At 35.1% G+C, this 11,336-nt stretch overlaps 2 protein-coding genes across 2 annotated transcripts in view; both read left to right on the plus strand.

Annotated features, from left to right (window-relative positions):
- The window catches only part of LOC109217916 (DEAD-box ATP-dependent RNA helicase 51), a 6,590-nt gene extending 3,846 nt beyond the window's left edge, over positions 1-2,744 (plus strand). The window contains exons 8-12 of the mRNA XM_019382214.1: positions 277-315; positions 396-500; positions 880-948; positions 1,064-1,189; positions 2,305-2,744. Coding sequence (XP_019237759.1) covers positions 277-315; positions 396-500; positions 880-948; positions 1,064-1,189; positions 2,305-2,484 — 519 coding nt within the window. The 3' untranslated portion in view covers positions 2,485-2,744. The remainder of the gene's footprint in view (positions 1-276; positions 316-395; positions 501-879; positions 949-1,063; positions 1,190-2,304) is intronic.
- Positions 2,745-6,436: 3,692 nt separating this feature from the next.
- Positions 6,437-9,712, plus strand: LOC109217917 (probable inactive poly [ADP-ribose] polymerase SRO5). The gene is made up of 5 exons (XM_019382215.1): positions 6,437-7,596; positions 7,688-7,929; positions 8,041-8,177; positions 8,269-8,364; positions 9,327-9,712. Exons 1-5 carry the CDS (start codon positions 7,028-7,030, stop codon positions 9,420-9,422), a joined length of 1,140 nt encoding a protein of 379 aa, XP_019237760.1. The 5' UTR covers positions 6,437-7,027; the 3' UTR covers positions 9,423-9,712.
- The last annotated feature ends 1,624 nt before the right edge of the window (positions 9,713-11,336 follow it).

Raw genomic sequence — 11,336 nt, forward strand, 5'->3', positions numbered from 1 at the left:
GGGTGGGTGTAAAAGAGATCTTCAATCAAAGAAAGAAAAAATGTAGTCGGTGCTCAATTCATTCTGCGACGATTATCTTGTCGTGCTATCATATGTAGTTCTCTATTTTAATTTTAAGTGTTATTAGAAGTAGAATGTTTTTACTGTACAACTTCTAAAGTGAGAAAAAAACAGTGACATGTTCCTCATAACTAGTTGAAATATATATCTGACAGCTCTCTCCCTCTGAAAGATAGTAATGGGAAGTATTGATTCTTGTTATGCCCCTCTTTCCAGGATTGGATTGTGCAGTTTGATCCCCCTGATGAACCCAAGGTATTAGACGCTTTACTTCAAATTTGGTTACGAAGGGAGAAATTCTCGTTCCTTATGATTTGATATGCAAACCTTTACAGGAGTATATACACAGAGTTGGTCGAACAGCACGTGGGGAAGGTGCTAAAGGAAATGCATTACTATTCTTGATTCCGGAAGAGTTGCAGTTTCTCAAGTACCTCAAGGTCTCTTCACAATCACACTTTTAAATTTACAGAATAACAAAACATCTCTTAGAATTCTAAACGTGTCATCAGAAGCATTGCTCCCTTGAAGTAGGAGTTGTTGTCCTTGAAATTTGAAAATATATTTACCAAGTATAAGCGAAATATACTTAATTTTATCTGGTAAAAAGATCGGGCTAAAAGTTGGAGCTCGGCAAACTGATATTTACCATTTTGATCGTTAATTATTCTAGAATTTTTTTGGCTTTTCTTTAAAACTGTTTCCTGATGATTTCGTGTTGTAATTGTTGAGTTTTTCAGTGTTTCATATATAATTTTGTTAAATTGTGAGTTTGCTTTGATAGTCTAATGTGCATATATGCATGTGCTTTTACGACAGGCGGCAAAAGTGCCTGTAAAAGAATATGAATTTGATCATAAGAAGGTGGCCAATGTGCAGTCTCTCCTGGTAAATCTGTGACAGCTGGTTGTATTTTTAAAAAAAAAAGTTATTTAGCCAACTGAGTATGTTTCTTTTAGCTTATGAGGACTTGGTGTTTAAAGAATGCAACTATTTATTTCAGGAAAAATTGGTCGCAAATAACTATTACTTGAATCAGTCAGCTAAAGAGGCATATAGGTCCTATATTCTAGCATATAATTCTCATTCCATGAAGGAAATATTCAACGTTCACCGACTTGATCTACAGGTACGTGATCTTGCTTCCTTTTCCAATGTTATGGTGGATACATTCTCATAGACATGTAATATTTAAGAAATAAGATAACAGATGACTCTAGTTATAAACTATAAGGACTTTCATTTCAGTGCAATACCTTTTTAAATAAGGTAATATGGTTTCATCAATTAGGATACAGAGGGATGAAAGAAAGACATGGTTATTCTGGTGTGTAGGACGCATTTATGTCCTCCCATAACGCGCATGTAAACAGTGAAGTTAGGCTAAAAGCCAAAAAGTTGTGAAGTTAGGCCCCTTATAAGCACAATGCTTGTACAACAAAGAGAGATGAAATTGTGGCGTAAGCAAAAATTTTGGACAGAATATGCAGAAAGAGGACAGAATATACAGAGAGTATCACATATGCTTTGCAGTAAAGAATAATAACATGGAGAATGTTTTACAAACTCTCTAGCTAGACTTTGATGGTAAAGGTACGGTGGGCCTGTCGCTCTAGGAATTGATTAATTAACTCTATTATGGTTTCATACATCAGGTTATATTTTCTTGATCAAACAATTGAAACTACTGCCGGTTAATACATATGAAAAGTGTGGTTTCTCTAAGCCTTAGTTGTGTGCTTGCACTACTATAGCTATTTTTTATCTGTGTTCATCCCTGAGAGGAGTATTTTGCCACACTTATTTGCTTCAGCCAATAATCTTTTTACTGTTGGGCCTGGCCGAAGTTAAATTTGCATTTTCTTTGAATTAGGGTATTCATCCATGTTACTTTATTACGCCTTTAAAATTTCAGACCTACAGTTCCCCTTTTAAATAGGAGTAGTATTAACCAATTCAGATCTTCTAGCTTAAGGGCGAAAGGAATCATTTAGAAAGTGGTACTGTCTTCCTGTACCTGGTAAGAATTTCAGTAGTGCTTTGTATGGCACTGTCTCTGATTTGACTTTATATGGCACTGTTTAGTGTTTAAAGTTGCCTCTTACTCTGTTGCTGAACTGGTGGGATGTGACACATAGGGCATGCCATATTTGCTATCTTAGGATAGGATATTATATTCTACGCACTTATTCCAAATGCTGCTATGATCCAGAAAGTACTAACGGATAAAATGGTGATTGGCAGGCTGTAGCTTCTTCGTTCTGTTTCTCTAATCCTCCAAAAGTACACCTCAACATAGATAGCAATGCGTCCAAGTTCAGGAACAAAAAGCGCAAAGTTGAAGGAAGCCGAAATGGGTTCAGTGATAGCAATCCTTACGGAAAGAAAGGAAGTGACGATACAAGGCAGTTTGTAAGATATTAAGAGATAGATCATATGCAGCAGCAAAGGTTTCTGCACCAGATGCATGTTAACATGTATAATTTTTCTCTATTGTACTTTCTATGTGGAAGAGTTCATAGTTGAGGCATTTTGCTTTCTTATGGCTATGGCACTTCGAATTTTCTGGATTAATTCCACATTTTTGTCCTGGCATTGCCAAAGTATTTTCTTGTTTATTTATTTAGTTATGGGACGAACGATTTTCTTATGATAAAAGATTGATTATGGCGAGGTGGGTTAAATTGTTTTTTTTTCCCTGTCATTTTGCTTAATCAGCTTATTACTGGAAAAATATGGTACATGTTGCTTTGTTTTATAAAATATGGCTTCAAAACTTATTAGAATGCTTTTCTATTTCTCAATTTTGACCGAATACTATTAGAAAATGTTGCAAAAACTGGAAAATAGGAAAATCTCTTTTGATTTTTCTTTATTTATAAAACAAGTGTTACGTTAATGTTTCACGTCAATAACGATTAGTGTAGAAAGATTTAACTTGTGCGAAAAGATGGTAGGATTAGAAGTTTTTGCTTAAATTTATTTTAAAAACAGTTATCATACACGTCCTTTTAAATTGGAACGCTCAAGGCTATTTTATTAGAATTAATCCTCCGGTGAATTTATTCCTTTCATTCATGATATAGATAAATTAATTTTATAATTTCAAAAGGAGAGTTTTTTTTATGCTGTAAAATCTTTTTACCTTTCGTTGTTGCTACGTGGTGCTTAATAGGGATATCAATGGTTCGGTTCGGCCGGTTATTTTATAAAATTTATACCATACCAATTTTTCAGTTATTCTATTATGTATAACCAAAATTAGACTTCCCGAAACTGTCCCAATCATGTCGGTTTCTTTTCGGCATCGGTACGGTTCGGTTAATTTTCGGTATTTTTTTAAATATCATATAAAATTCAACAGTAGAAATAGGATGCAATAACATACGTTCTTTTATAGGACTTAACAAAACTCTCTAGACATTTTTACTGTTTAAAGGGTGATGAATTAAAAAAAAAGTTGGCTAGAGTATAGATCCATCAACTATTCTACAACAACGTAAAAGAAACCAAATAAAGGCAAAAAAAATATAAATCACACGAGTTGAAAGATATTAACCAAGCTGGGACTCAAGAATAAAGTCTATAGAAGATGAAATATTTAAAAAATAAATCTAAATTATATGAAAGGAAACATATTCAATACATGTAGCTTGCTACTCATAATCGCTAGAATACTTTGTGTCTTGCTAATAAAGATACTTGAAATAACTTAGTTTAAGTAGAAATAGCATAATAGGTTTTAGGAATTACTAGTATTTTGAGTTTAATTACTTGTTGGCTTGTAATAGTTTTCATAATTCCAAGGCCCAAAGAAAAATTTAATGTATTATTATTTTTAAACTTACTAGATAAATATATATTCCACATGTAAAATTTATTCGGTACGGTTCGATATTTTTTCGGTTTATTTTTATAAAATAAAAAACCTACCCTAATTTTAGGTGCAGTTATAAATTTATATAAAAAACCTACGGTTCTTAAAAATAAACCTAAAAATCGGTTCGGTACGATACTGATGATAGGCTATAATTACGTATTTTAGTCGATTATTACACTCAAATTTACTGCACTTTGATTGAGTTTGAGCTTTAATCGCTAGTGTCTTGCACTAACTGTGTGTTTTATGCCTTGTAGGAGTGATTCCGAGCTATATAGATGTTATGGAATGAATTCAAGTGGCTTGGAGCTTTGAAGTCTGAGTAAAAGCTCAAGGAATTAAGCCGGAATTGTGTTTGGGGGTCAACGGATGATAGTTAGAGCAAACGAAGAATCGAGTAGGCATATTGCGCACTGTCTAGTAAAATGGATATACCTTTTTTCTCAGAACCCCATTTGGTCTCCACAATATATGGTTGGAAAGCTAACTCAAAGGGCTACAACTTTCATGTTTTACATTTTTCCAAATTCCAAACAGAACGGGGCGAAACGCGCAAGATTTGAGCCAAAACGAACGAAACCGGGAAAAAAGGGCCAGTTGGGCGCCACAGGCGGCGCCTGGCGCCACCTGTGGCGCCAAAAACAGTATGCACAAATATTTGGGAGCTATGGAGGGCGCCTGGCGCCGGGCTGGGCGCTGGTGACGTGAAATGTGTCATATTTCGCCCGGAACAAGGTTATTTTGGTCCTAGACCTAACCAACACGTATAAAAGCAAGACTAAACCTATTTTTGAAGGGGAGGACGCCACTTTAGAGAGATCTAACATACTTTGAAGGAGAATTCACGTGGAGGAACACACACCACGCTTGGAGGAGGCATCTAACTAGTTTTTCTTCTTTTCTCTTCCTTTAATTTCATAGTTTATTAGTTCTAGAGTTTTGGGTGCTACATGAACGTTGTAGTTTGAAGCTTGAATTGTTCTTATTATTTTATCATATTGGTTTATTTATTCAATCTTGTGCTTAATTATTTGATTGCTTGATCACCAATTGAATACTATCTACGAATCTAGGATTGAACTCGGGAGAGGGAATTCTAGATTGCATATAAGATTGAATAGAGCAAGATCTTAACTCTTAGGGGGAGCGGATTTGCGGTCAGGATAGGAATATACCTAATCGCCTTGCTTGGTTATTATACGGGAATTATAAATGTGTTATTGTTAATCCTAATTCCATAGGAATATAGGCATTAGGTTAGCTTGAATAGGCGAGTTGTACTTCGGGAGAAGGCTACGAGCAATATTAACCCTGTCAATCAATAAACTAGATAAATTAATTAGACAATTTAGGTGGAAAACTCAACGGGATAGTTAGCTAACCCATAGCTCTAGAATATTCACTCATATTGAATTCGTCTCTATTATTCGCCAACTTATTTTCTTTGATCTCTTAATTTGTTACTCTAGATTAGCTTTAGTTAAATATTCGTACTTTTGAATTCTCTTGAATAGATTAATTGTTTGGGTTTAATTTAGGTTATAGTTAATCACAAGTCCCTGTGGGTACGATATCTGGACTTACAATCCTATATTACTTGTCGACCGCGTATACTTGCGTGTGCGTTTGGGAGCAACAAGTTTTTGGCGCCGTTTAGACGGTTTTTGAATATCCATTGACACCCCTGGTGCTTAGCATTGAAAAAAAAAAAAAGAAAAAAAACAATTCGAGTTTGAATATATAGCTGATAACCCCGCTAAATTACTGATGCCTTCTCTTTAATGGTAAAGACAAAGCAGGGATAAAAACTCAGAAAACACGTGGTTAATTCAGTAAATGCTTAAGAATAAGTTGTGTTTTATGTGGTCCTGCTCCAAAATGAATTTTTAAAACTCAAGTCCTTATCCACAAAACAGTGTGTGCATGTTGATTTTGTCAGTGTTATTTCTAGAAAAAGAAAAGAAAAGAAAACTTCTAGTAGTAGACTGCAATGCCCTTCCAAAAGAATAATAAAGACCAATAATAAATCTGCCCCATGTGAAATACAATACCGGAGTCTACCATTGGAAACAAGATAAAAATATATATATATATATATATATATAAGTCGACCGACATAAAAGATAAATACAATAAAATAATACCCATTTAATTTTAATTAATAAATAGAAACTTCCTTAGCCTCTAATTAAAACCTCTCCTTCATCCCAAAGCAAAATCCAAATAGAAAAACTAAATGGAGTTCTCATTTAAAAAATAGTATAGCAAAATAGTACTAAATTATTACTAGTAACAAACATTGGCCAAACAGTTGTCGTACACGTCCACGTACCGGCACACGTTACTTGAAACCATTACTGACCAAATCCTTTACGAAACCTTTTTAGTACAAAGGTCAAAATAGGAAATTCAAGACCAAAGGGAGTGTATCCAACAAACCCAAACCCATCCAACTCACGCCTTCCCACGCAAGTAATTGAAAAGGAAAAAAACGTCGGCTCATAAAAACAGAGTGCTACCCCAAAATCGTATAGAAAAGGAAACCAACCTCACCGCCCACTTAAAACCCAAATAGTAAACTTGTGGCGGTGTTTACCGTTGGCTTTCTTTCTTATTAATTCTCCCTCTCTTCATTTCTTCATTCTTTTCTCCCAAGTTAGTAATCCTACTTCTTCTTTGATTTGGATTTGGCTATACAAAAACTATATAATTCTCCTGTTTTTTTTCTTTTTGCTACAATTCCCCTACCCATTAACAGTTTTTAACTTCAAGTTTTCTCGACAGGTTTTGAGTTCAAAGGATTCGAGAATAATGTGCTTTAAGTCTGTCTTTTTCGTCTTGACCCTTTAATTTTCTAAGCAAGTATTGATTCTTTCTGATTTTTTATATTGTGAATATTCTCTTCCGTTACTTTACAATTCTGCATTGGTTCTTTCCTTAGCTCGCTTCAGTTACGTTCATTCAGAATTTGATTCCAATGCTTAAATATTGATTCAAATTCTCTACGAAATTGATTGAACAGTTCCTAGATTTACCAAACTGTCCTCCCTCGAATAGTTTTTCTTTTCTAGTTCGAATAATTCTACAATGGAGAACTTTGTGAAGCCTCAGTTCTTCTCTCTTCTTCGTGGGGAAGCAACAGTTCAAGATTACCCTAATAATCACAAGATTTTGGCTCCTCTCAATATGTACCAACCAAAATTTGAACAACAATCCGCTGAATCTACAAGCTCAAGCAGTGATGACGTGCAAGATCCAGAAGTTTCTGATGCAGAGAGTTCGGTTATTGGCTCAAAATATTCAGAAAAAAACACTGGTTTGATGAGAATTAATGAGGGCGATAAAGTATACGGAATTATCAGAGAGAAGTTTATGTCAGGATTGGGTGCTTTTGGAGCATCAACGCAAATTACGGCAATTCATAAGGAAACTTGCTCTAGTTTCACAAAACAAGCAAAGCTTCAATCCTTCCTTATTTTCTCAAAAGCTGTGGAGAAAAAATGCGGAGGGAATAACGCTAATGTGAAATACGCTTGGTTTGGAGCTTCAAAAGATGAAATTAACAATATATTTTCACATGGTTTTGTTCATTCTTCGAACAATGGAGCTTATGGTCACGCTATATGCCTTTCTCCAGACAATTATCCTCTTGATTGGTACTTGAAACTCATCTTCTATTGCACTTTCTTGTTTTGAGGTATTTAATTCTTTTCCTTTTAGCTGATTTTTGATTTTTTTTTTTGGCAGTCTGCAAAATGCTGTTGCTGATAAAAATGGGATAAGGCATTTGCTGCTTTGTCGTGTGATACTGGGAAGAAGTGAAGTTGTACATCCTGGAACAGGACAGTGGCATCCGAGCTCTGAGGAATTTGATACAGGGGTTGATAATTTGCTTTGTCCTAGAAAGTATATTGTGTGGAGTACACAAATGAATAGCTATGTGTTTCCAGAATTTATGGTCAGTTTCAGAGTCACCTCTCATGTCAAAGGTGAGCATACTGTACAGTACCTTAAGCATAAAGGAGAATTAGTGATGTTTCAATAATTTAGAATATTTAGAGGATTGTGCTAGATTGTTAATTATGGTCTCATTTGTGCAGAGTCTCAAAGGAATGGAGTTGCTGCTAAAAATCCAAATTCACCTTGGATTTCATTTCCTGCACTGATTTCTGCTCTATCAAAGTTTTTGCCGCCTCACACTATCAGATTGATTACGAAATACCATAGTGATCATAAGGTATGCGCTTGAAGCTCTTTGAATTTTCTTCTTAGTATGTGTGTCAATATATTCTTTTGTTCAGTTGTTCACATCTAGTTCTGTATTTCAGGAGAGGAAGATGACGAGGCGAGACTTGATTCAGCATGTGAGGAAACTAGCTGGAGACGACTTGTTAACTTCAATCATCAAGTCCTGCAAGTATAAGGTATAACCTACTTCCAAGCAAATGGTTGTTTAACAAAGCATGACATGAGTAACTATTACTATTGTGTTGGACAGTATAAATACCTAATTCACTTGTCCAACCCTGTATCACCTAATTTTATCTATTCCTTAGTTGAGTGGAAAGAAGTTGCAAATTCTATTTTCTGGATAATATTAGTCCCCTTTACTAAATGATACTCACTTTAGGGATAAGATTGTTCACGATCTACTTGATGTTCCTGATATTCTGCTTCTCTTTATTGTCCCTCTAGTAGAGTCTTGCTTTCCATTTCACTTACTTCAATACGAACTTTTGGCTCCAGAAATGTTCTATCAAGTTAGTCTAGTGGTTTTGAATGAAGTAAACTTGATTTGGATGTCATGTGGAAATTTAGGTCATCCTCATTACTTTGAAGTTTGGCCTTTGCTTGAATAAATGGCTTCTAGTTGTGAAGTGGGGAGGTACCAAGTAGTAGTAGTCCCAACATAGAGGAGATTGTGGTAGTTTAGTATAGCCATGTAAACTCTGCAACTCGCGTGATTGCGCCAAAAAAGACTAAGCTGAAAAACCTAAGGCTTCCTAGACAGACTTAAGGAGTTGAAGGGAGCTTATTCAAGCCTTTAACGATGTTTTATATATAGAGGACTCCAGTTTTAGTATTTATCCCTTAATTGTTCTTTAAACAAACATTTGACATATTCTGCTTGTTCCATGATCAAGTGTTTGAAACAGAGTTTGGCCAGTTCTACATAGCGTAGCATCGTATAGCATAAAGCTTAAATAACGTGCAAATTCATGTGTTTGTGTTAAGTGTAGTCGAAGGGTGTAGCTTATTCCCCTTCAAAAACATCCTGAAACTGATATTTTAAGTTGTGCCTAACAGTCAAACTAGGATGCCCTTGTTAGTTTTTGCACAAATCATTATGATGATTAACTTACCTGTTTGTCCTTGACTCTCGCAGCACAATAAAGGATCAATCGGGATCTCATCCAACGTCAGCTCAATTCATTCTGGACAACAAGATGGAAAAAGCTGTGCTTGCGAAAAGAGTTGTTGAGTAATTTTCTTGAAGAATATATGGACGGAAGCAGAATGAATGGAACGTTATAAGATTTAATGTGACACAAGGATTAGCTGCTGCTGATTCCTGGGATGAAAATAATGATATCTAACAAATTAGTCTGAGTAGCCCAATTCCCCTCTAACCTGTGTTCCTGTATCTCTTCACACTGCTTTTTGCTTAGTAGAAAGTTGTCTTGGAGTAACAGTGTCTCCCCATGTAATAGATAGTTACCTGATCAATTCTTATTGATGGAAATTGCTATCCGATTGCATCATTTTCTATTATCTTTTGATACAGTCCAATATCTGCAAAGAGTGGCTATGGGCATTGGCCACCAAGACTATCTCAGGACTATCACAACTAGTTAATGCTCCAAATTGGCCAAAATAGCAAAACAGTAAGCCCAGTTAAGTCGACTGGGGAATTTTGTGTAGTGTGGAGTCGAATCTTCCAAGCAACTTAAAGTGAAATTCAACGACGATGCACCTAATATTCATCTTGGGTTCGAGACTTTATTAGGACAGATTATCGTCTTCTTCCCTACTCCTAATTTCACTCTCCTCATTCATATTTTCTCCCCCATGGCTCCGTAAAGGTTAGTTCGTATGACTACTATATGTTAACCTTTTCATTATAAGGTGTATTGAAGGGAAAAAAAGGAAAATGATATTACTCAAAAGAAAAGCGTTGTCCATGTCTTGAAAAGCTGCATCGAATGGTTGAGCAAAAGAGAAAAAAAGGAACAAGCTAAAATTGTGTAAATATATTAAAATATGGGGTGTCCTTTCCTTATATTTTCAGGTTTTATTATAGAAAATTTAATAGAAAAAAAGGAATTGTAGGTGGTCCGATTTTTCCCTCACAAATTAGTAATGTTTCAAATTAGGCTAATATTCCAGTGCCTAAACAGAAACCTACAAGACTTAAGATTCTTGAGCTATAAATACGGTAAAGTAATTTGGGTTCTTGCCTCTCTCATTCAGTAATACCCAGAATTTGATCATGAAGATGATACCTGATTCCCTTTGTTTGGGATCATTATTGGAAAAATGACACTGTATAGCGCCGTAAAAATAATAGCCGAAAAATTGTATAAAATTTGTATATGTTTTGTATATATATACATTCTGTATGTTATATACAAAATTATGCAAGTTTTATACACTTTTTCGACTACCAGATGTAAATAGTTTCTGGCGCGGGTTAAAAGTGATATATTGTATCATTATTTTAGGGGTGACTTGTTTATATACCACAAAAAGATTGTCAAGTTTTCTATAGAATCGATTTCAAAAACTTTTTGATCTATAAAATACATATTATTAAAACTGTATTCACTACTAGAATTCCGGAAAAAAGCGACCAACAAAAGCGACCAACGTTGGTCGCTTATTGGCCAAAAAGTGACCAAAAAGCGACCAACCACGCCTGGTCGATATTAAGCTAGTCCCTTTACCTTAGAGACCAAAGTTGGTCGCTAAATAGCGACCAACGTTGGTCTTCCAGGTAAAAGGACCAAATTTTCCGGGCAAAGCATATAGTGACCAACTTTGGTCGCTCAAATATTTTAATATTATATATTTTGCGACCAAAGTTGGTCTCCAGATGTAAATAACGTTTTATTTTTATTTATTTTTAATCATATTAAGCGACCAACTTTGGTCGCTATATTAATAAATGTTATAATTTTTTATTTAATGGGTGACCAATATTGGTCGCCAATGGCAAGAATTAATTTTTTTTTAACTATAAGCGACCAACCTTGGTCGCAAAATTACTAGTTTTTTTTTTAAGTGAATAGCGACCAACTGGACACCAAAGTTGGTCGCTTTTTTGGTATATTTTTGGCAGAAACTGCCTGTTTTGGCTGCTACACCACCTGCCAGCTTATACCAAATATCCTAAACA

The sequence above is a fragment of the Nicotiana attenuata genome, unplaced genomic scaffold (genome assembly GCF_001879085.1).
Source record: "Nicotiana attenuata strain UT unplaced genomic scaffold, NIATTr2, whole genome shotgun sequence".
NCBI lineage: Eukaryota > Viridiplantae > Streptophyta > Magnoliopsida > Solanales > Solanaceae > Nicotiana > Nicotiana attenuata.

Bases quoted from the DNA above. Each gene is read 5' to 3' on its own strand.
- LOC109217917 (XM_019382215.1), top strand. From the start codon at position 7,028: ATGGAGAACTTTGTGAAGCCTCAGTTCTTCTCTCTTCTTCGTGGGGAA. The intron at 7,597-7,687 runs GTACTTGAAACT...TTTTTTTGGCAG, and splicing joins GACAATTATCCTCTTGATTG to TCTGCAAAATGCTGTTGCTG. The intron at 8,365-9,326 runs GTATAACCTACT...TGACTCTCGCAG, and splicing joins TCAAGTCCTGCAAGTATAAG to CACAATAAAGGATCAATCGG.